The 25,961-nt window shown below is 37.7% G+C and overlaps 1 protein-coding gene across 1 annotated transcript in view; it reads left to right on the top strand.

Moving 5' to 3' along the window:
• Positions 1–25,529, top strand: part of LOC120300445 (cytochrome P450 2K6-like) — a 49,150-nt gene extending 23,621 nt beyond the window's left edge. Inside the window, exons 4-10 of the mRNA XM_039326456.1 lie at positions 1,769–1,918; positions 5,456–5,616; positions 6,317–6,490; positions 17,211–17,355; positions 18,486–18,670; positions 18,945–19,086; positions 23,842–25,529. Coding sequence (XP_039182390.1) covers positions 1,769–1,918; positions 5,456–5,616; positions 6,317–6,490; positions 17,211–17,355; positions 18,486–18,670; positions 18,945–19,086; positions 23,842–24,029 — 1,145 coding nt within the window. The 3' untranslated portion in view covers positions 24,030–25,529. The remainder of the gene's footprint in view (positions 1–1,768; positions 1,919–5,455; positions 5,617–6,316; positions 6,491–17,210; positions 17,356–18,485; positions 18,671–18,944; positions 19,087–23,841) is intronic.
• The last annotated feature ends 432 nt before the right edge of the window (positions 25,530–25,961 follow it).

Genomic DNA, 25,961 nt, shown 5'->3' with positions numbered 1-25,961 from the left:
ACAAAAGAGCCAGAGGTTATCCAGAACAACATAACTGTATATCAAAAAGCAGGCTCGGGACGTTGCATTGGTCCCGGGCAATTCCAAAAGCTGCCCGGGACCAGACAGAGTGGAGCCAGCCTTGTGCGCATGCGCAAGGCGTTTGCTGCCCAGGACCAGACAGAGCGGCACCAGCCTTGTGCGCATGCGCAAGGCGTGGAAACGCTCTGTTATTTTTGTTTTGTTATTGTCCGGGTCTCTGGCCACTTAAAAAGGCCTGCGTGCTTTTGCCTGTTCATTCGGTTGTAGTAGAAGACTAAAGAGCTGTTTAACATAGCCATGTGTTTTCATCATTCGCATGCCAACGAAGGATTTAACAAAGTCCAGCAAGGGGTTGAAATAAATCAGCATTCAACTGCTAATCAATTCTTAAAGCAAAAACATAAAATCAAAAAGGGAAAGTTAATACTCAGTCATGCTTAGAAAATGAAACTACTTGACAGGAAATTGTATACACCAAGTAGCTTTTCGATCACTTCCAGAGAGAATTGGAATCTTCAAGACCCCCCCCCCCCCTTCCCTACTGGGTCCATGATCCTCCAAAAGTTGTCTTGGGTCATTCCTAAGTGCTCCTATCTGAAACCAGGAAACAACACTGCCAAAGAACCAGCTTTAGCAGTGAAAAAAGAAACTCTTACTATGCAGCAGCTATCTTGAGAGGAAGTGAATGGCTGAACAATGTCTGAAACCTAAAAAAGGAAGGTGTGGAAATATGCAGCTTTTAGATGGACTTCTCTTTAAAAAGCTTGAACAAACTATAATGATTGTCCAAAAAATGTTAGCATCTGAAGCTTTATTTTTGAATAAAGATATACAGAAGGACTTTCGTCCAGTTCCAGATCAAAGTGATAATCTCAAAGCTGGAGAAAAGGCAAAGTGGTTTTCATCTGTTGTTCTGAAATTTAAGTCTGTATATTTCTTTAACATCATGGCTTTGACTGGAAGGGAGAGAGATAAATTCCTTTCCTCTATGAAGATGGAGGGAGACTGAATGGATTTATTACAGTTAACTGACAACTGCTTCTGCTTGCACTTTGATCAGAAGATAGATCTACTCTGGAGACTAAGTCTGCTATATTTAATCAAACAACAATTGATAAGAGATGGTATTAAAAAACAAACATGGATATTTGACCCAGGACAATCTATTTATAACTTTTGTGATGATTTGGGATAGATTAGATGCTGTGGTAAATTTTCTACAAGTGGATTACAATAACAGCTTGTTAACAGAGAGTTTTGAAACTGTAATTTTGTTCTGTTTCACTATCATTGTTCTTCCTATTAACTGCTTTGTCATTAATATAACATATAGAAGACAGGCCAATAAGTTGCAAATAGTTTTAGTAGCTTAAAATTTTTGGAAGGGCCTGTTTTGCAAGAGGTGGGAACTAATGTTGAAGTAATATATTAATCAATATTCAGCTAGATTGGTATGTGTATAATGTGATTTTTCTTTGATGCATCCTTTTTTAAAGCTTTGATTGGTTTGTGTTTTATTGGGTTTTTTTTGTCTTCTTAGATTTTGTTTTGTTTTGTATTTTGTATTTTAACTTTGTTTTGAATAAAATAAATATATATATTTAAAAAAGAAATAAGCTGCTTATTTTTGTTAATCTAACAATTGTGGGAATATCTTCAAAAGAAATAATATGTGTGATAATGGTGATGTTTTGCTATTACAAATGAATTTTAAATTTGACCTCTTGTCTTTACCTTTTCATTTCAGGACTTATTTTTTCACATGGTGAGAACTGGAAAGTGATGCGACGGTTCACATTATCCACATTACGGGACTATGGAATGGGTAGGAGGACCATTGAAGACAAAATCATTGAAGAGTGTAGTGTCTTGACAAAAACAATTAAGACTTATGCAGGTGGGTTTTCATTTCCTCCTAATGCTTTACCGAATAACTTTCAGGACAAACATAGAGTATGAAATAATAATACTTTGAGAGACAGGGCAACTAGAAATATGGGTAGGGAAAGAGGCTCAAAAAAAGTCTTTCTTAGCTTTTGGGACTGCAAAAGTGATGGATGGAGAGAAGCACTTTCAGACTTGCAAAATTCTGTTAATGTAACTTACAATAAAATAGAATTAACTCATCTGGTCATGTTTCCTGTCTGGTCTATCTAGTAACCTGACAGGATATCAAAATCCTTTCTGGTAATGTCCATAGTAGAAATAGTTTCTTATTCCAAATTCTTGAATAGCTAATTTTGTATAATCTAACAATATCTTATAAATGAAAGTTCTAGCCTTAATAATTTATATAATTAAGGGAGGCGTACTAGCGTAAAATGCTACATATAAAGATAGAAGCATGTTGTGAACTGGAATTGTTGCTCCTTCCTGCTTTGGATCAAGGATAATAATGTTTCAGTTTCTCAAAAAACATAAACATCTAGGTATATATTTCATACCCTATTGAATTCTCCCACAAAAGTACTGTGTTTTAATTGTAAATATTGAATTCCCCTGTATGATAACTGCAGCTCAGTTATAAGGATCAAATTGGAATTGGTGCATTTATTTATTTATTTATTTACCAAATAGATATATTTGACTGCTCAATGCACGCACAGTGACTCTTGGTGATGTACAACATCCTTCACCATTCATCATCATACCTAACTGGTAGCTAATACAAAGGGAAAAAGCATTCCATATTTTCCAAATTATTGATCCTTGAAGCCCCCTCCTCCAGGATTATAAAATGTATTGGATGGGCCTGGCACACAATATGAGAGCTGCAATAATTGGCATGACCATGGGATAGCAGCAAAGAGTTAACCATTGGCATGTATGTTTAAACTTTTGCAACCCAGATAGCAGTATATTTACATTCAACAATCTAAGAAATTTTAGATGCAATAAAATATTATCTCTGAGTACTGAATGTTTAAATGGAAAATCAGTTGTTAAAACAAGTATTATCAGAAACAAAAATGTAATTATTACCAGAACATTCGTTTTTATCATAAAAATTCCCTCAAACAGTTCAGTTTTCAATTTTTCCATTTTCCCATTTTAAAATAACTCATATTTGTCTTACTAATACCTGAATATTACTTAAAATCAGTTTTCTCCCTCATTTGATTTGATCTTCTGATTTTCTTTGGGTTTTTTGTCAGCATTTTACTATTCTGGCTTTTAATCTTGAGACCTACTAATAAACCAAAGTCCTTTAATTTTCCCAATCTCAAATCTCTCTAGTGAGATTTCTAGAATTAATACCAAGTCATCCACATTCTTTTTTAATCTTCATTCCGATAATTTTCTGTTTTTGTCTTATGTCTCTGTTCAAATGCTCTTTTATCTTCATTTGGGCTATACATTCTCAATATCAAAGTCTTACCTACCTGTAGATTAATTTTCACCCCAACATTAGCCACCCAGGAATGACATGAATGAACACGTGGCTGAGTTAAAAGTCATAAAGACCCTGACCACTTTGAATTTGAGGAATTCAGGTTCAAACTGTTACCAAAGACTATTCCCTAGGCATCTTCACAAGTTGACGTAAGAGCAAATCTGAGGTATTTTATTTGCAAATTCCTCTGCTCAGCCCTGAACAGGGACATCAGGCTTTCCCCCATCCAATCAATCCTGTTATCCATGATTAAACTAAATTTGAGGGAGGCTTTATCACAAACTGACCAGACATTTAATAGCAGCAGCCAAAAGCAGGGCATCTGTAAGTCTGCTGCTCAGGAAATAGGGCTGAGTTTAGGGAGCTCCAATAAAAGTAGAGTTATAATGGCATAAGATGATTGGATAGAATTTTCCAAGAGCATCCTATCTCCTTTCTCCCATCTTACCTCCTCATATCTGTAACCACTGAGATATATTAACCATCCCTAATCCCCCCCAAGTCCCAACATCCCCCAACCCAGACTTTCTAGTTCTCCAAATAAGGGATTCCTGCCCAGAATCACTTTGAAATGAAATAGGTGGCAAATAAATTTAATAAAAAATAAAATCCCCACATCTTTCAACCAAATACATACAACTGAAGGGACAGGAGTAATCTAGGTCTCTGGTCACTTAAACGCCCATCAGTGACACAAACACTACCCTTTATCTGTCAGCCACCCATGCACCAGCCACTCCACCAGGATATTACATCTATATTACATAAAGTTCCCATTATTGCCTCCTGGTTTTTACCCAGAAGGAATCAGTGCCTTACACAGGAAGAGTCATCCTTTGCCCACAACACAACCTTATCAACAGTAACTAGGCCAACCAGATGATAAAATTCAGACAAAATCTGGCAGAAGCACAGCATGGTCATCACACCATCCTTTCTGCACACCCAGTGATGAAGAAGACAAGATGGTTCCTACAAAATGATCCACAGCAAGAACATGCCCTCCGGGGCTACTAATCTTCCCCAGTTCATTCACCCAAGATCATCCTGCTCTGATTCCTCAAAAAGAGAAGCAAAAGCTCTCAATTCAAGAAGGGAGGGAAACGGTGGCAAAAGGAACTCTGCCACCAGTCCTCGGCATAATCTGTGTAGGTGTCATGCTACTACCAGCAGGAGGCCAAATGTTGCTAGCTTGTGACTGTGTACCACCACTGCCTAACAAATAACTTCCCCCACCACCCCAGGAGAAACCCCCCTAACCTTTGACCAACAACAACAAGCAAAACACTCCTATTGTTACTGCTGCTGTCACCAAAAAAACTCAGAACTATCACTAAGAACCTAGTCTCTACTACCACCCATCCAGTTGCCAGCTGCATTGCTACCACAAAATAGAAAAGGAGCAGTAAGCATAATCCTCCAGAGTGATCCTGGTGCAGCTCCCACCAGTGATGGCAATCAGCAGAAGCAAATACAGGACCAATACAGCTCTCTCTAGTCATGGCCAACAGCCTGAAAGGGAATCTGAGTCCTGAAGTCCAGCTCATTGGGTCAAGGTCTCACTCAGGGTAAACTGGCACATCACCAGAGTGTGCCAAACACAACCAGGTAGACTCCAAAGACTCCACCAAAATACCATGCCTCTTGTGCCAACCTCCAACATATTAAAAATCCCACACAATGCAACCCAGCATTTCTCATCCAATATCCCACAATAATCCAAACTGAAATATTTCTGAAACCTGACAGTCATTTGCTGTTTAAAAATGCAATGAGGATATATCCAGAGTTTACCCTGAAAGACTTCCCCATTTGCAAAGAAATCCTTACTGATATATGAACAATAATAATACAATTGTACCTCTGTGACAATCAGTTTCCATTCAAGTAGTTGTTCATGTTCTTTAATCTAAATACCTCCTATTTTATCAGCACTGACTGCAGTTTCTATGATATGCTCCCTTTATGTAAGCTGATTTTGACTCTAAATTCATTGGCATTCATTCACAATTCTGTTTTGATCTATTGTTTGTTACCCAGGGAAACCATTTGAGATCACAACAATTATGACTGCTGCTGTTTCCAATATCATTGTTTCTATTCTACTTGGGAAGCGCTATGACTATGAAGATGCTACATTTCTACGACTTATGGATATAATCAGTGAAAATATACGGCTTTCAGGGAGCCCAAATATATCAGTAATCTAATATTTCATTTGAAGAAAAATGCATGAAGTATAAGTAAATGTGTGTCATTTGTGCTTTGTTGCTAAGCAAAGCATATTGCTTGTCATAGCAGGATTGTGTTCAAATGATAAAATAAACATGATATCATGATTCAAATTTTATATAGTTCTATTGAAATATCTGATATAAGTATACAAATCACTTTTGTTGCTGTGACATCACTTACTGTCCCTTGTTTCTATAAGCAAAAGTCCATGTTCCTTGTGAATGTACTCATATTGTAGGGTTGGCAGCCTTCTATTGGAAATGCCACTTCAATCTCTTCCTTGTCTCACACACAAACACATTTTACTTCACAATTCTAGAAGTACTAAATAGTTTCCTTGACTTGAACTTGCATCAATTTCTTAGATTAATCATTCTCATTGCTTCTTTGAGAATCAACAGAAGGTGAGCATGAGGAACTCATTCACAAGTATTTTGGAAAATGAGCACTTCTTCTCCCAATAATTGTATAGAGATTTAGTCCATTGGATTTGGGCCTTAGTGAATTTGAAATATTGACTATGTATAGCTTCCTTAATCATGTGCTTTTGCTTATTATTGTAGTTTATTTTGGTACATTATTTTCATTAAAATGCTTTCAGATGTCTGACAATTATATTCAGAGTATTCAATGTACTTAATATGTTTTCCTTCATCATTCTTTCAGCTATATAACATGTTTCCCACACTGGGCTTCCTTTTGGGTTTTCATAAAAAAGTAATGAATAACAGAAAGGAGTTCCATGATTTCATACAGTCTACCTTCATAGAATATCTCAAAAAACTTGATGAAAATGACCAGAGGAGTTTTATTGATTCATTTCTTATTCGACAAAGAGAGGTAATGGATTATTTTATATATGCCTTGAAGTACAAGCTATTTTTAACTTTTTATATATATATGACTACTTGTAAATTACATGTGGTTGGTGAAAATTTTTGCTTTAGAAATGTGTGTGTGTCAATGGGAGAGGGAACCAAATTTCTTGCCCTTTCTAATCATTCCTTCTTGATTATTTGTTTCAGAGCCTGCAGTCATTTCAATTACAGTCAGTTTACTATGTAGTTGTTGTTGTTTGCATTAAAAAGATCATCAATTATATAGCCTATTCTGATCAAGCCTTCAGTGGACCAATCAATTTATTTTTTTGTATAACAATTTTATTGTGTATAATCAGGTAACAGACAAGTGGAGGATTTTTAATGAAATTAATGAAATCTTTAGGAATTTTATCTCACTGACTGGACATTCATCTGAAAGAATGGTGTGTTCAATTCTGGCACCTTATTTTCAAAAGGCTAATGATAAGCTAGAGAAAGATTTCAAAGGAGGACAGCAAAGACATTCAGGAATGTGAAGACATACCCTATGAGAATAGGATGAAGGAACTTGGGATGTTCAATTTGGAGAGAGAAAGATTTAACAGAGATATGATAGCTGCATTCAGGCATATTAGGAGAAGTTACACAGAAGGTAGATGAGAGCTATTTTTCAAAGCTAGGAGTAGAACCCCTTTATGGATTACTGCCTTGTCGTGGCGAAGGGGCTTGCGTAACTCAATGAAGCTATGAGCTATGCCGTGCAGGGCCACCCAGGGCGGACAGGTTATAGCAGAGAGTTCTGACAAAATGTGATCCACTGGAGAAGGAAATGGCAAACCACTCCAGTATCTTTGCCATGAAAACCCCATGGACAGTACTAAAAGGAAAAAAGATATGACGCTGGAAGATGAGCCCCTCAGGTCGGAAGGTGTCCAATATGCTACTGGGGAAGAGCAGAGGGCTAGTACTAGTAGCGCCAGAAAGAATGAAGCGACTGGGCCAAAGCCGAAAGGACGCTCAGCTGTGGATATATCTGGTGGTGAAAGGAAAGTCCGATGCTGTAAAGATTTTTTCTCCATAGGAACCTGGAATGTAAGATCCATGAATCAAGGCAAGCTAGACGTAGTCAAAAAAGAGATGACAAGACTGAACATCGACATCTTAGGAATCAGCGAACTAAAATGGACAGGAATGGGTGAATTTAACTCAGATGACCATCAGGTATACTACTGTGGGCAAGAATCCCTCAGAAGAAATGGAGTAGCCTTCATAGTCAATAAAAGAATAGGAAAAGCAATACTGGGATACAATCCCCAAAATGACAGAATGATCTCAATTCGAATCCAAGGCAAACCATTCAATATCACAGTAGTCCAAATCTACGCCCCAACCACTGGTGCTGAAGAGGATGAAATTGACCGGTTCTATGAAGCCCTACAGCACCTTATAGAATTAACACCAAAAAATGATGTCCTTATCATCATGGGGGATTGGAATGCTAAGGTAGGAAGCCAAAAGATAACCGGAATAACAGGCAAGTTTGGCCTTGGAGTACAAAATGAAGCAGGGCACAGGCTAATAGAATTTTGTCAAGAGAATACGATGGTCATAACAAACACTCTTTTCCAACAACCCAAGAGACGGCTCTACACATGGACATCACCAGACGGTCAACATAGAAATCAGATTGACTATGTGCTCTGCAGCCAAAGATGGAGAAGCTCTATACAGTCAGTAAAAACAAGACCAGGAGCTGACTGTGGCTCAGATCATGAGCTTCTCGTTGCAAAATTTAGGCTTAAATTGAAAAAAGTAGGGAAAAGCACTAGGCCACTCAGGTATGAACTAAATCATATTCCTGATGAATATACAGTAGAGGTGACAAATAGATTTAAGGAACTGGATCTGATAGACAGAGTGCCTGAAGAACTATGGATGGAAGTTCGCAACATTGTACAAGAGGTAGCAACTAAAACCATCCCAAAGAAAAAGAAATGCAAGAAAGCAAAATGGCTGTCTGAGGAAGCTTTGCAAATAGCTGAGGAAAGAAGGGAAGCGAAAGGCAAAGGAGAAAGAGAAAGATACACCCAATTGAATGCAGAATTCCAGAGAGTAGCTAGAAGAGATAAGAATGCCTTCTTAAATGAACAGTGCAAAGAAATAGAAGAAAACAACAGAATAGGGAGGACCAGAGATCTCTTCAAGAAAATTGGAGATATGAAGGGAACGTTTCATGCAAAGATGGGCATGATAAAGGACCAAAATGGCAGAGACCTAACAGAGGCAGAAGAGATTAAGAAGAGATGGCAAAACTACACAGAAGAACTATACAAGAATGAGCTTAACATCCCAGATAACCACAGTGAGATGGTCATTGACCTCGAACCAGACATCTTAGAATGTGAAGTGAAATGGGCCTTAGAAAATCTGAGCAACAACAAAGCTAGTGGAGGTGACAGTATTCCAGCTGAGCTATTCAAAATCTTAAAAGACGATGCAGTAAAAGTGCTACACTCAATTTGCCAGCAAATTTGGAAAACTCAACAGTGGCCACAGGATTGGAAAAGGTCAGTTTACATTCCAATTCCAAAGAAAGGCAATGCCAAAGAATGTTCAAACTATCGCACCATTGCACTCATTTCACATGCTAGTAAAGTTATGCTTAAAATCCTACAAGCTAGACTCCAGCAGTATGTGGATCAAGAACTACCAGAAGTACAGGCAGGATTTCGAAGAGGCAGAGGAACTAGAGATCAAATTGCCAACATACGCTGGATCATGGAGAAAGCTAGGGAGTTCCAGAAAAACATCTACTTCTGCTTCATTGACTATGCAAAAGCCTTTGATTGTGTGGATCACAACAAATTGTGGCAAGTTCTTAAAGAGATGGGAGTACCAGACCATCTCATTTGTCTCTTGAGAAACCTATATGCGGGTCAAGAAGCAACAGTGAGAACCGAACACGGAACCACTGATTGGTTCAAAATTGGAAAAGGAGTCCGGCAAGGCTGTATACTGTCGCCCTGCCTATTTAACTTATATGCAGAGCACATCATGAGAAAGGCAGGGCTAGATGAATCAAAAGTTGGAATTAAGATTGCCGGGAGAAATATCAACAACCTAAGATATGCAGATGATACCACTCTAATGGCAGAAAGTGAAGAGGAACTAAAGAGCCTCTTGATGCGGGTGAAGAAGGAGAGTGCAAAAGTTGGCTTGAAACTCAACATTAAGAAAACCAAAATCATGGCATCCGGCCCTCTCAATTCCTGGCAAATAGATGGGGAAGAAATGGAGGTAGTGACAGATTTTATTTTTCTGGGCTCCAAGATCACCTCAGATGGGGACTGCAGCCAAGAAATTAAAAGACGCTTGCTCCTGGGGAGGAAAGCTATGGCAAATCTAGACAGCATACTAAAAAGCAGAGACATCACCCTGCCAACAAAAGTGCGTATAGTCCAGGCCATGGTTTTCCCAGTTGCAATGTATGGCTGTGAAAGTTGGACCATAAGAAAGGCTGAGCGCAAAAGAATTGAGGCCTTTGAACTATGGTGCTGGAGAAGACTCCTGCGAGTCCCTTGGACTGCAAGGCGTTCAAACCGGTCAGTCCTAGAAGAGATCAACCCCGACTGCTCTTTAGAAGGCCAGATCCTGAAGTTGAAACTCAAGTACTTTGGCCACCTAATGAGAAGGAAGGACTCACTGGAGAAGGGCCTAATGCTGGGAAAGATTGAGGGCAATAGAAGAAGGGGACGACAGAGAATGAGATGGCTGGATGGAGTCACTGAAGCAGTAGGTGTGAATTTGAATGGACTCCAGAAGATGGTAGAGGACAGGAAGACCTGGAGGAACGTTGTCCATGGGGTCGCGATGGGTCGGACACGACTTCGCAAGTAACAACAACAACAAGGAGTAGAAACCTCCGGTATAAGTTGAACCTATCTAAATATTGGAAAAGATGGTGGGATCTGTACAATAGTGGAATGATCTATGCATCTTGTGAGTTCTCTGTCTTTGGAGATTTTTTTAGAGACTGAAGTGACCTTTCACTTTTCCTGCATGCTACAAAAATTAGAAATAAAATACATTAGAGTCCTGGTCAGATAGAAGTGACAGATATGCATGATATTCTTTGTTAGGTTATCTCTTTAAGATGGGATAGAGGAATGTCTTCTGATATTCCTTGGAAAGAGACCAAGAAAGGAACATGTTGCTTAGGAACTTCAGAGTTGTCTCCTCATGGATGCATACACTGCTGAAGCAGGATGCTTGTAAAAAGCTCCCACAGGACTGTGGAGGGAAGCAGTCCAACCTGGCCAAGGTGAAGGATTGTGGAGAGAGAGGATGATAGCACATGCCCATGTGAGAAAAAAAAAATCTATGCATTGTGGGGTTGGATACTAAACTTAGATTGGCTTGGAAATCAGTACCCCAAATACATTGCCCTGTCTGATCACTGGAAAAGAAAAACTCTGATTTTCTGTTTCATCTCTCTCCTATTGTCATTAATTGTCTCAATCTTCATAAATGGCACATGTCTGAAATAAACAGATCTTTTTCTATACATGTACTCAGCAAAGGAATGGGCGGTTTCAAAATATGATGTATAAATAAACAAAATAAAGTAACTGCAGTTGCCATTTCTTAAGTCTCTTATGTTGCAAATCACTATCAGTGTATATAATAAATAGAAAGTTTGAGTATAAATATAATGATCATAATGATCATAATCATAACAATTTAAACAAATCAATACAGTAACGCATTTTCTTTCTTTTCTTTTTTAGTACAGAAAATTAAAATATAAACTCCAAAGGGAGGAGATTTTACAGGAACAATGCAAAATTAAATGAAGACATTAAAAATGTGAATTAAAAAGACAATCCCCCCCCAAAAAGACATATTATCCCCCCTAGCTGAGCACTGACAAATATATTGCAACAATAATAGCTTTCTCCCACTGCAAGTCATGTCCAAGATTTATAAACTTCTAGTTCTACTTGCAACAAATTTGACCTGTTATAAATATAGCTATTACAATAGTTAACAGGTTAATCAACAACAAATTTAAAAGCGCTTTGTTAATAATCTGTTATTGTAATTAAATCATAGAAATTCTACAATAGTTTTGTATCTACCACAAATCACTCCAATCATTATCTCTAATCCATAGAGAATCAAATATTCTTGTTTGATTCTTTTTTTTTTTTTTAATCAATATTTTTTATTAAAAGTTTTATAAATTTTACAAGAAAAACAAGAACAATACAGAACAAAAAACAACATATACAAAAGAAAAAAAGTTAAACAATACATATATAAAAAAAAAAAAAAAACCCCACCCCACACCCCTCCCAAAAACCCTCCCTTCCCCCCCCCTGAGCTTCCCAGAGCAGAATATAGGCTTGAGAAATAAAAAAAAAATAAAAATTAAATTAAAAACTTTATGTTTATATATATAAAAAGGATATCTATAATATATATAAAAATAAAACTTATGAAAAAGCTATATGATATTTTTGTATACCCAATCTAAATTGTATAAATTTTATCCATTTGTCCCAGATAGCAAAAAACTTCTCTTGCGTTTGTTGCTTTAAGAAAGCCGAAATCTTTGCCATTTCCGCCAGATAAGCTACTTTAAAAAACCATTCCTGCAATGTAGGCAAAGATTCCTTCTTCCAATATTGTCCAACTAACAGCCTCGCGGCTGTGATCAAATTTAACATCAATACAACCTCCTTTGTATCACAATCTGTAACAATACCTAACAAAAATAATTGCGGAGTAAATTTTACCCTCCTTCTAAAAATTCTCTGGATATTCCACCATATTTTGATCCAAAATGCTTTTATCTCTCTGCATGACCACCAAATATGATAATAGGAAGCCTCCTTATAACCACATCTCCAGCATTTAGGTTGCACGTCAGGGTACATGTAAGACATTTTTTGTGGATCAAGGTGCCTTGTTTGATTCTTAATAATAAAACCATTCCTTAAAATTTTAATTGGGAACTTTCCCAACAATCACATGCCTCTCCCAGAGCCATAAGTCTCTGTTGTAAATGCATCTGCACCATCCATTGTTCAAAAAGTCTCTCTGGAGACACAGGATTCATCTTTCCAGCAAATCCAATCCCTTGTTTATAAGTTTCATTATGTCTGAATTTCTTGTATTCATGTCCTTATCAATCTTTTCTGCCAATCTGTAATTTTCAGACTAGGTTCTTTCTTCTTCATGTCTGACAGCAACAAATCAGACTTCAATTCATCAAATTGCAGATCAAGTCCAATTATTATTTTCTGCTTTGGGATATCATCCTAGGAAGGAACAATGAGAGAACAAAGAAAAAAAATTGTAAAGAGTTGTTAGACAAGTCAGATAAGTCCTCAATCAACTAGTTTATTAAAGTATAAATTAAAAAATAGAGGAATTTGTCAAGATAATGATTTAAAAGCTAACCAGCTGATTCAATGTAAGATGTAATGATGTGAATGATTCAACAGGGTCTGTGTCTCTTTAAGAACAAACAGTGTCTGTATATCTTTAAGAGCTTTGTATAAAAGGAAGGCTCTGCTGCTGTGTTCTCTCTCTTCTGTTTTCCTGCTGTAACTGTAGTATGTTAGATCCTGCTGTATTAGCAAGTGTATGTATATTGTTCCTGGTGTATGATATTGTAGCTAGTGTAAGATAAACCACCATTTAATATAGACCACTGTTTACTGTGTTTACTCCTGGGTTATCTCCACATAATAAGACTGTGCACGCTCTGACAGGTTATGGGCCCAGGGTGAAGAGAAACCCAGTGAGAGCTTGACCCAGAGCCAGAGGAATTAAGGCTTGTGGTTTGAAGTGGTTTGTGGTGGTAGCAGGCAACATGAACTCCATCAGCATAATGGGAGGAAGTTTTGTAGTATCTTGTCTGAATGAGACAAACTACCTCTCCTGGTGTCTGAAAATGGAGATGTATCTGCAAAGGGAGTAATTGCGGACGATAGTTGCTAATCCACCTGTAGCCCTGGATGATGGGGACTGGAGAAAGAATGAGAAAGCATTGGCCAGCATAATCCTGAGTTTGGAGGATAGCCAGCTGATACACGTGAGGGGTCTCCAGTCTGCTAAAGAGTGTTGGGAAGCTTTGCACAGTGTGTACATGAGAGAGACTGCAAGCAGCAAAGTAATGCTGACAAGAAACCTATATAAGGCTCAGCAGTCCATGAGAAAGACATTCCTAGAGTTAGAGGAAAGAGGAATGATTTTTATTGAGGCACATAAGAGGTAGGTGGTGCTCAGTTCATTGGACACTTCATGGGATGTCTTAGTGACCAGGTTAGAGGCCATGCAAGCAAGGGACTTAACCATAAGTTATTTGACTGGCTGGGAGGAACAGAAATGGCTGGAAAAGCAGCAGAGAGGAGGTGATGACAACACAGAGACCAGGCCTACAGCTGCAACATCCAAAGATGCCAGTAAAGCAGCCGAGAACGTTTGCATGGTGAAACACTGCTTTACATGTGGTTGTACAGAGCATCTCCAAAGATGCTGCCCTGAGAGGAGAAACAGAGGAGCAGAGAAACATGATCGTAGAACTACACAACTGACATTTTCCCTGGCAGCAACTTTAACAGAGAAAAACACTTGGGTGTTGGACAGTCAGGCGAGTCAGCAAATTGCAAATGACCCACAAATGTTTTCAAACCTAAGACCAGCTAAACAAACATTTGTTAGCTTGGCAAATGGACAACAGTCCGTTGTTAAAGGGGAAGGTAAAGTTTATGTAACTGGTATAGGAGAAATGGATAATGTATTATATGTACCAGAGTTAGACCATAATTTACTCAGCATTTCGAGCTTAGATAATATGGGGTTTGAAGTAATGTTTGCAAAGGGTCAATACATCATTAGGAAAGGTGGGAAGATTTGTGTACAAGGTATTAAGCTAGACAATTTATACGTGTTAGGAAAGCAGCAGGATGGTTGTATACGAATATTTACAAACACTCCCAGACATAATAATTGCATACATCTATTACATAGGAGGTTATGTCATGCAAGTTTTAGAGTGTTGCAAAGGATGCTGAAGGACTACACATTAAGCAATGCAACACATACTGTATTTAGATTGCGCTATTTGTAAGGATTCAAAGTCAAAAGTGTATCCTGTAAGTAAGAAAAGCTCAAGGCAAACAAAGTTTTATAGTTAGTGCAAACTGATTTAATTGGTCCTATGGTGCCCTCTCTAAGAGGAGCTAGGTATGTACTAGTCTTAGTAGACGACTACACCAGATAGGGGTTTTTTATTTATTACAGAGCAAAACAGAAGTTCTTCAACAGTTCAGGCAATGGGTAAACTTTGTAAAGTGAAGATATGGCCATAAAATATGCCAGCTGCAAACAGACGGGGGAACAGAGTTTATGTCTGACAACTTCCAAAAGTGGCTGAGGAACTGAGGCATAAGGCATAGACCAGGGGTAGGCAACCTTGGCTCTTTTATGACTCGTGGACTTCAACTCCCAGAATTCCTGAACCAGCCATGCTAGCTCAGGAATTCTGGGAGTTGAAGTCCATGAGTCATAAAAGAGCCAAGATTGCCTACCCCTGGCATAGATGTACAAACCCATACTCACCAGTAGAAAATGGGGTAGCTGAATGCAGGAATGGCATTTTGCAAACTATGAAAGACTCATTGTTGGCAGATGCAGAAATGAGTAAAATGTACTGGGAAGCCATGAAAACAGCCAACTATCTAGTAAACAGTGTATGGAATGTTGCTATCAATGAAACTCCATATGGAAGGAAACCTTCATTGGCTCACCTAAGGACATTTGGCAGTTATGCCTGGGTGCATATCCCCAAAGCCAGCAGAAGGAAGGGACAGAAAAAGGTCAGGAAACTTAGATTTGTTGGATATGAGCCAGGTTCCAAAAGGTATAGATTCATGGATGGAACAAAGAAGGTTGTGATTTCAAGGTCTGCTAATTTTGCAGAACAAAACAATTGGGACAGGGTACATGCTAACACTAAGATGTTCATGCCAACATGTAGTGCTAGTTCTCAGGAAGGAGAGACTACACAAATCCCAATGAAGGAAGAACAGAATAACAGGTCAGAAATAGTAGGAATAGAAGAGGATAGACCTGAGGTAAAGAGAGAAGTAATAGAAACACAGGAACAGATGATCCCAAGGAGGTCTGAACATAGCAATAAAGGCTTACCTCCTGATCAGTTTTCGGCAAGTGGAGTTAGAGTGTATAGTGTAAGGTATGAATCCGTAATTACCAAGAGATGTTGTCATTGCCTCAAGTAGAACAGGATAAATGGAAGGAGGCTATGGACAGAGAAATGGAGTCTATGAATGTGCATCAGGTGTTTATCCTTATGAAATTATCAGAAGGAACAAAGGCTGTGGGGTGTAAATGGGTATATAAAAAGAAGGTTTTACACAATAATGAACTGCAGTATAAAGCATGACTAGTTGCACAAGGATTTACACAGAGAAGGAATGTTCATATGCTGACTAAGCCTTTAAATTCAGGCAAGCATCAAGAATATATAAAAGCATTTGGGTTAACAGCTGTTTAGCTTTAAATGGGAGGAGTGTCAAGGTAATGATTTAAAAGCTAACTAACTGATATAATGTAAGATGTAATGATGGGAATGACTCAGCAGGGTATGTGTCTCTTTAAGAGCTTTGTATACAAGAAAGGCTCTGCTGCTGTGTTCTCTCTCTTCCTTTTCCTGCTGTAACTGCTATGTGTTTGAGACTGCTGTATTAACACATGAATGTACATTGTTCCTGGTGTATGATATTGTAGATAGTGTAAGATAAACCACCATTTAATATAGACCACTGTTTACTGTGTTTACTCCTGGGTTATCTCAGTGCAATAAAACTGTACAATTAAAACCAAGGTGTGCTTAAAACAAATGAACAGCTGAAGGGAAAATGTGGTAAAGGACCCAAACTTCCAATCGCTCACTACCAAGGATTGCAGTCTTCAAGATCTCTCTACTCCAAAGGTTCATGATCATCCAAAAATCTTCTTAAGTCCTTCCTAGTTGCTCACATTCATTTCTAAGGAGAAAAGCTACCACATAGCCAGCTTTGGTGAGAAAATCAGCTGTTCAGTGAAAGGACAGAAAAAATTGCCTGCCCCTCAGCATGCAATCTTGGGGGAAGTCCTTCACGGGAAAAGTTCCTAAGCAGCCCATTCTCCTGACAGTGTTTTCCACCCTAGTTATAATTCTATGGTCTAATTTTTTGGGAATGATGCCCTTCATTTCTTCCTTCTGTTCTTCCTTTTGCCAATTATATATTTTAGACTGATGACAGAGACTGTCTTATCAGACTCTATAAGCTTTACTTTTAGAGAAAAAGGTGAAATAAAAACAAACAAAGGAAGGACATTAATATATAGCAGGTTCAATACACTATGTCAATATTTTTCTCTGTATAGTTGTCAATATTCCTGACTTATAGATGAGTTTTCTAGACATTCACTCTTTTATTTCCATTGCTGTAAAGAAGTACAACATCTCTCACTGTTTTTGGATGACAACTTCAATAGTCCTTTATCATTTTGTAAAAGGTAAAAGATGCCCCCTAATCTAGACTCCACTAAAGTACATAATCCACTGAAGAAGTTCCTATTAGTCTTCTGGAATTTGTATAAATTGGTTGTATAAATATATTGTGTTTCCTTGATAGTACTTCTCTTTTTTAAATACACCTCAGGAGAGTAAGAAGATGACTAATGGATATTTCCATAATGAAAATCTTAAAGCTATTTCGGGTAACTTATTTGGTGCTGGTACAGAAACAACTGCTAACACTCTGCGCTGGGCCATACTCCTGATGATGAAGTACCCAGAAATCCAGAGTAAGCATGTTTCATTTTATTGGCTTTCAATCAAAAGTAGAATAGTAATTAAAAGATTACTAGATGAACAAGAGAAAATAGGAAGTAAGAATTAATTGTCCTCTCTGTTGATATTAAAGAACTCCTCAATGTGAGAATATGAAGAGGTTTAAGATATTTCTGCATTGAGAGTTCACACATGTATGCTTCATTTTATATTCTTATTACCCCATTCTACTATTTCTTAGAAGAAGAGTACATCACATCTTAATATGAGCCAAAACTGAAGGGACTGTTCTGTGAAGAATAATATATTCCAACCATGATATGATCTTGACTCATCTCTATGTGCTCCACCCAACATTTAATTCTTTCTATGGTTTGAAAATGTAAACTAATAGTCAATTAGTAGTCCATCTCATATTCATAAACAAGGAAAAAGATGGCAAAATGCTAACAAAAAAATCAAAGCTTTGTGTTCTTAGGTATGCACTACAAATGTATTTAGCTATTTAATATTTCTGAATCTACTTAAGTAAGTTAAAACTTTTAAATATTATCCTTATCATTTTTAAAAATTGTCACTAACATTTTCTGTATCTATTTTCTTCAGAGATAAATATTGTGTTTCTCTAATGTACAGATAGCCATCAACTTCAACTACAACTGGAACCAGAACTTCCATTGCTAAGCAAGGCAGTTGTTAAATGAATCATACCCAATTTTAAAATATTTTTTGCAGCAGTTAAGTGAATCACCACAATTGTTAGTTGAATCATGTGGTCATTGAACAAATTGGGCTTCCCACATTGACCCTGCTTGTCAGAAGCCAGCTGTAAAGCTCACAAATTACTATCACGTGACCACAGGGAGCTGCAACTATCATAAATACATGCTGGTTGCCAAGTGCCTAGATTTTGATCTCATAACCCCAGGGGTGCTATGATGGTCGAGAGTGTGAGGATTGGTCGTGCATAATTTTTTCAGTGCCATTGTAACTTCAAACAATTTGTAAATAAATGGTTTAAGTCGAAGACTGTGCAACCAATTCTTCATGTTTTATCCTCCACAATTTAAAATTTTTGCATAAACTCTCATTTAAAACAAAATTTAAGCAATGAGTCATCTTGATACATAATCTATCATCCCAGGTAAGGTCCAAGAAGAAATTGCAAAAGAGATTGGGGTTCGTCAGCCAAGGACAGACGACCGAGCCAAAATGCCTTACACCAATGCAGTAATTCATGAAATTCAAAGATTTGCTGATATTATTCCAGCCAACTTGCCACATGCAACCACCATGGACATAACTTTCAAAGGCTTCTTCATCCCCAAGGTGATCAGTCTAAAATCAATGCACTGTTCAGATTCCAATCTTTTTATTACAAAGATAAGCCATTTTACATAGGAGTTATTGAGCACTGATAATCTATTTCCCTATTTTTCCTTAAAGTGTTTTTGAAATTTGTGTTTCTCCTTGTCTAGTACTTACCTTTCATTATTTAAAAATTCATACATTTCCAATGCTGTTTTAAAAATTTAATTATTTTTATAGCAATATATTAAATAGACACACTTTTAAATATAGATTTTTTCCTTTTGATGTTTAGGGTATGCATATTGTTCCATTGCTATCATCAGTGCTCCATGATGAGTCTCAGTGGGAGAAACCCTATGAATTCTATCCTGAGCATTTTCTTGATTCTGAAGGAAAATTTGTGAAAAGAGATGCATTCATGCCTTTTTCTGCAGGTAATATTCTCTATACATGTGTGTATGTGTCCACGCATAATACGAATGCTTTATATTTTGGAAAGAAATGTTCACAAGACACAGCGGAACATTTGAAAAAGTAGTAATAAAATCATGATGTATTAAACTTCCAATTTAACAGAGTTTAGACACAAGATTGCCTGATGCTGCCATAAACTTACACTGTACTACTATGGCAACCATTTTCTAAAAACAGTTAGGCTTTTGAACATAAAACAACAGCAAAAAAACTATCACAGAGATAGTTTATGGAAATATTTATGAACTTCTGAGATTAATACCAAGGTCCTTCAATGTCCCTTCCTATGATTCTCTGAAGGAATCTATGATGTAATGGCAGTCATATCTAACTCACAAAGACATTGTTTATGTCATCACTAGATTGTCATCACCATTCAAGGTTCTTAAACCACTATATATCTGAAATCAATTGTTATCAAAATGAAGGGCTGAAGATACTTGTTAAGGACATGAAGATATTATTGGAAATTGTCTAACTCAGGGGTCCCCAGCCTGTGGGCCATGGCCCAGTACCGGTCCATGGCCTGTTGGCCACCAGGCCATAGGAATGTATGGTGAGTGTGGACATGTGTGCATGAACTCCCCCCACTCATGCTAGTGCCGCCACGAGGGGGCTAGCCGCTGCATGATCACTAGTGACCCCGTTTGCCCATGTGTGTGAGCATTAGTATCCCTGTTTGCCCATGTGTGCAGGTGCTAGCAGTCCCATTTGCACATGCACATGGGCACTAGTGCTATCACCAGCTTTGTGCAGGCTCTAGTGGCTCATTTGTGTATGAACGCGGGCGCTAGTGCTGCCGCCAATGCCACTGCAGGTGCACGTGGCTGTTTTTGTGTGGCATGCAAGCAAATTTACCTGCTCCTCCCTTTCCCTCCAGGCCACCAAACTGGAAATGGTGGGGACCTCTGGTCTAACTCATTCATTGAAAAAAAACCTCATGCTGTAAATAGTAGAAAATATTAATGCATACCTTTCCTCCTAAAAACTACAAGATTAATTATTGAGCTTATGGATCATTCTGACAACCAAAAGAGTTTAAAGGAAGATTTAATAGATGTCCCCTCTCTCCACAATGATCTTTCAATAAAAGTATTCCTGTAGTTGTAATAACTATCTCTACATAGAGTGGAATGTTCAGTCAACCTTCTGTTCAGAATAATACAATAATAGAATAACACAGCAGGAAGGGACCTTGGAGGTCTTCTAGTCCAAGCCCCTGCTCAGGCAGGAAACCCTATACAATTTCAGACAAATGGTTGTCAATCTCTTCTTAAAGATTTCCAGCATTCATAACTTGGAGCATTAACAGCTTCTGGAGGGCAAGTTGTTCCATAGGTTGATTGTTTTAACTGTCAGGAAATTTCTCCTTAGTTCTAGGTTGCTTCTTTCCTTGACTAGTTTCCTTCCATTGTTTCTTGTCCTGCCTTCAGGTGCTTTGGAGAATAGCTTGAATCCCTCTTCTTTGTGGCAACCCCTGAGATATTGGAAAACTGCTATCCTGTCACCCCTAGTCCTTCTTTTCATTAAACTAGACATACCCAATCCCAGCAACCGTTCTTTATATGTTTTAGCCTTCAGTCTTCTAATCATCTTTATTGCTCTACTCTGCATTCTTTCTAGAATCTTAATATATTTTTTACATTGTGGCAACCATGCTGCATGCAGTATTCCAAGTGTGGTCTTACTAGGGCATTTTAAAGTGGTATTATTTGATCTTGATTCAATTCCTCTGTTAATGGAACCTAGAACTGTGTTGGCTTTTTTAGCAGCTGCAGCATACTGCTGGCTCATATTTAAATGATTGTCCACTAGGCCTCCAAGATCCCTTTTACAGTTACTACTAATGAGCCAGGTACCACCTATACTATACCTGTGCATTTGTTTTTTCTTGCCTAAATGTAGAACCTTACTTTTTTTCACTATTGAATTTCATTTTGTTAGATAGTGCCCAATGTTCAAGTCTGTCTAGATCATTCTGTGTCTGAAGCTTATCTTCTTGAATGTTAGTTATTTCTGCCAGATTAGTGTCACCTGCAAATTTGTTGAGTTCCCCATCTATTCCCTCATCCAAATCATTGATGAAGATGTTGAAGAGCACTGGGCCTAAAAGAGAGCCTTGGATTATCCCATGGAATACTTCCATCCATGTAGATGCAGTTCCATTGAGGACTACATTTTGAGTGTAGTTGGTCAGTTATAAATCCATCTGGTGATAATGCTGTCTAACCCACATTTTTCTATCTTATCAGTAGCAGATTGTGGTCTACTTTATCAAATGCCTTACTGAAGTCCAAGTAAATTACATCCACAGCCTTTCTCTGGTCCACTAATTTTGTTACTTTATTACTTTGTCAAAGAATGCAATAAGATTTGTCCGGCATGATCTATTTTTGACAAGCCCATGTTAGTTTTTGGTTATGACTTTTTTTGCCTCTAGATGTTCGCAGATTCGTTGTTTGATTATGTTTTCCAGAATGTTGATATACTGATACTCTGTAGTGTCCAGGATCTATTTTTTTTCTTTTTTTGAAGATGGGAACTACATCAGTTCTTTTCCAGTCCTCTGGTAGTTCCCCGGTGCTTGAGGATCTTTGAAAGATATAATTCAGTGGGTCAGAGATTACATCTGCCAGTTTCTTCAGAATAAGGAACTTTATTTATTTGGGGTATAATCCATCTGGTCCTGGTGATTTGAACTTGTCTAGAGTGAACAGGTGCTCTCTTACCATTTTCTTACCTATTTTAACTTGTACTCCTATTCTGTTTTTTATGGTACTGTTTTTGATAGATTGGACTGTTTTTTTTTTCCTTTTGTGTAAAGACAGATGCAAAAAAAATGAATTAAGCAGTTCTCCTTTCTCCTTGTTGCTTGCCATCTTCTTGCTACTTTCTCCCATAAATGGATCAATTGTTTCCTTGACTAATTTCTTCTTTTTTACATATTGAAATAAGCATTTTTTGTTATTTTTTATTTTGGTCACAAGCCTTAGTTCATTTTGAGTTCATTTTTTGTCTTTCAATTAATCAGAGAGTTCTTTATGCAGCCATACTGGTTTCTTTGGAGAGCTGTTATTTTTATTCTTTGTTGGTATTGTGCTAGACTGCATTTTTATAATCCCGCTTTTCAAAGTTTCCCAAGCTTCTTGGGTTGTTTTCCCCTTGAGAATTCTCATCCATGGAATCCTTCCCAGTCTCTAAGTTTATTAAAATTAGCTCTCTTAAAATCTAAGACTCTAGTTTGACTACGTTTTATTGCTTGTGCTTGCATAATGTTGAATTCCAATATTGCATGATCACTCCCCCACAAGGTTCCTGTGGCTTCAGCACCTTCTATCATTTCATCTCTGTTAGTGAGAATATGGCTGATCGCCTAGTTCCCTTCTTTACTTTTTGGGAGAGAAAGTTTTCTGCTAGGTTTGTCAGGAACCTGATCTTTCTCTCAGTGCAGTTTGCCTCCCAGTTGATGTCGGGGTAGTTAAAGTCCCCCATTACTGTTGTGATGTGCTTCCTACATACCTTAATTAACTGACTAGCAAAACATTCTCTATTTCCTCTTTTTGGTTAGGTGGCCTATAGTATACACCTGTGACAGTCATTTTTTCCCTCTTTTATATTGACCCAAATACATTCAAGACAGTTTTCATCATTGTTCTGCTCTATTTCTTTAGAGATGTAGTTATTTCTTATATATAGTGCAACTCCACCTCCTTCTTTTATTTGGTCTGTTTCTTTTAAATAATTTAAATCCCTCTAGCTGTATATTCCATTGATGGGTTTCATCACACCAAGTTTCTGTAATGGCAACAATATCATATCTGCCCACATTTTACTTGAATTTCTAATTTACCCTGTTTATTCCTCATACTCTGTCCATTGGTGTAGAGACATTTGAGTCCTTTTTGACTGATCCTATATTTATTTTCTATATAACCTGTTTTGTGTCTGAGTTCCCCTACTTCCTTACCACCTGTTTGATTAGTGCACATGATGGTATAGTGCACATTATCAAAAGCTTGATTTTCCTTGACAGAAAGGTTGATATTCTTACCCTCACAGACATCTATGTTACAAGTACTGATAACCCTATTAGTTTTAGATTGCTGGGGACAGAAATGTTCTTTATCAATTAACTCTCTGTCCCCATTATTTAGTTTAAATATTTCTCCAGAAAATCCCTGATTTTAATGCCAAATAATTCAGTTCCTTTCTTTGATGGATGCCAACCATTTCTTTTGTATAGCTTTTCATTAGACCTCCTGCAGACATCATAACTAATATAACTCCTTTAGCCACACATTGAACTCCATTATATGCTGGCCTTTTCCTTTTTGCTCCTTATATACAGGTAAAACCTTGAAAAGGTAAGACTATAGCCTATCCATCTAAGTTCCCGCTGCAAGCTCTGGAGATATTTCTGCACAGACAGACAGGTTGTTGGTGCCAAGGTGTATGACAACATCAACATCACAGTCCTTACTAGCTTGTAGAATCAATCAGTGTAGAATGGTACTTACGAAGGTTCAGCCTTCTTTTAAGATTAGCATGCTTATGATACAATTCATTTTTATTTTATTGCTGTATTTTACATGAGTGTTTTGTCATAATGTTTTGTCTTATTTGTCTCTCCATGACAATCTGACAATGGGAACCTATGTAAAATAATTAAAGAACCCAATAAGCACTTTTTTTTGCCATGTATGCTTTTTTTCCAGGTCGGAGAGTATGTGCAGGTGAGAACCTTGCCAAAATGGAGCTCTTCCTCTTCTTCACCAGCCTCCTGCAGAAATTTACCTTCCAGACACCCCCGGGAACATCTAAAGATGACCTGGATCTAACACCTGCAATTGGAATTACAACCCCTCCTATGTCTTACAAGACCTGTGCTATTCCATGTTCATAAGACAAAAGGCCTTCGTGATAGCCATTTCTCAGCCTTGGATAATGTGATTCTGTATGGTCTTGGCTTAAGAGGCTGTCTGAAACTGTACTATAATGATTTGCATGCACACAAAATCTAGATTCCGAGAGTGAAAAGAGTAGGGAAATCATGCTAAGTAATTTGTACTCTTATTGATTATTTTGTTTTGTTACCTTTTATCTTTTACTATTTTTTATCCTCTTCAGTTTTGTTAGTTCTGCTTTTTGTTATTTAAGCAATATAGGTTTTTCCACAATAATTCTAAATACATATAAATGCATTTGTTTGTTACAGATTATCAATGTTAGCAAAAAAAAAAAAACCAATAATAATTGAAAAAGTCCAGATTCTAAACTGCTTGGCTTCAATGTTATGCTGTGGACATAGTATACCTGGGTTTCAATAAGTCATTTGACAGTGTAGAATACAATCTATTTCTTGCTAAGCTAGAAAAATGTGGGATAGACAGCATCACCACCAAATGGATTTATAACTGGCTGACAAACTACACTCATGTAGTCCTTAATAGAACTACATCTACAATCATTTATAAAGATATTGAAGTTTACTAGGCCTAAAATAGAACCTTAGGGTACCCCCGCTGCAAATTTGATGAGGTTCCTTTCTCTAGTTCCAACTACATGTAGTTACTTACAACTACTTAATGGAACTACATCTATACAGAGGGAGGTAAGCAGTGGGGTACCCCAAGGTTCTGTTTTAGATTCAGTAATCTTCAATATCTTTATACGCAATTTAATTGAGAGAAGAGAAGAGGAACTCATCAGGTTTGCAATGACACAAAGCTGGCAAGAATAGCCAACAGCCCTGATGATAGGCTTATGATCTAGATAAAATCTTGGCAGACTTAAACACTGGGCCCTATCTAACAAAATGAAATTCAGTGTAGATAAAAGTAAGGTTTTAAACATAGGCAAGAAAAACCAAATGTACAGGTACAGATTAGGTGAAACATGACTCAATAGCAGTAACTGCAAGAGAGATCTTGGGGTCCTAGTGGACAATCACTTAAATATGAGCTAACAGTGTGCTGCAGCCACCAAAAAAAGCTAATGCAATCCTAGTGTCAGACCCTCAGTGCATTTCCAATTACTGCCATTCTGTTGAGCGGGGGGGGGGGAGATTCTGTGGGCTCTGAGATGTATTTCTTTTGCTTTGTTCTATCTTCTTTGAAGTGATGCTTTCTGGGTGTAAAAAGTGGAAGGGATGTGCCTGCAGCCATCTGCCTTATCTCCGTTTGGATGAGATGGGACCACGGAAACCTTGGGAACTGCATTTTATTGCTCTGGTTCTCATAACAACTTCACACCTATGAATTGGCTAAAATCAAACCGGATAGTTGGACACTGGGGAAGGGTTTGAAAGGGCAGTTTTAATATGACATTTTGCGTGGGAAGAATTTAGATATTGCCTTGCTTTATAGCAATCACTAACCCTCAGTAAAAGTTCTTGTTGAAACAATTCCAGTTTCAAGAGTTCTGCTTTCTTGGGAGATAAACTAATCAAGGAGAGAAATAACCTAGAACTAAGGAAAAATTTCCTGACAGAACAATTAACCAATGGAACAACCTGCCTCCAGAAGCGGTGAATGCTCCAACACTGGAGGTTTTAAGAAGAGACTGGACAACCACTTGCCCAAAATGGTATAAGGTCTCCTGCTTGAGCAGCGGGTTGGATGAGAAGACCGCCAAGGTCCCTTCCAACTCTGTTATTCTGTTTTCACATGTATCTTCATCATTATTCTGTCATTCTTACTCCTAAAACATAAATGACCTATATCTTCAAATGAGAGAATCAATTTAAAATTATACTTCTACCCTTGTAATTGTGATTGCAGAATGAATTATTAACCAAAGTATATCAATTTCTTGCATTCATATTGCAGATGCCTTT

This window comes from Crotalus tigris, unplaced genomic scaffold, assembly GCF_016545835.1.
Source record: "Crotalus tigris isolate CLP2741 ecotype Arizona unplaced genomic scaffold, ASM1654583v1 scf7180000024340.7048381, whole genome shotgun sequence".
NCBI classification, from domain to species: domain Eukaryota; kingdom Metazoa; phylum Chordata; class Lepidosauria; order Squamata; family Viperidae; genus Crotalus; species Crotalus tigris.
Note: the sequence above shows the minus strand (reverse complement) of the source record. Positions and strands in the feature narration are given on the sequence as shown.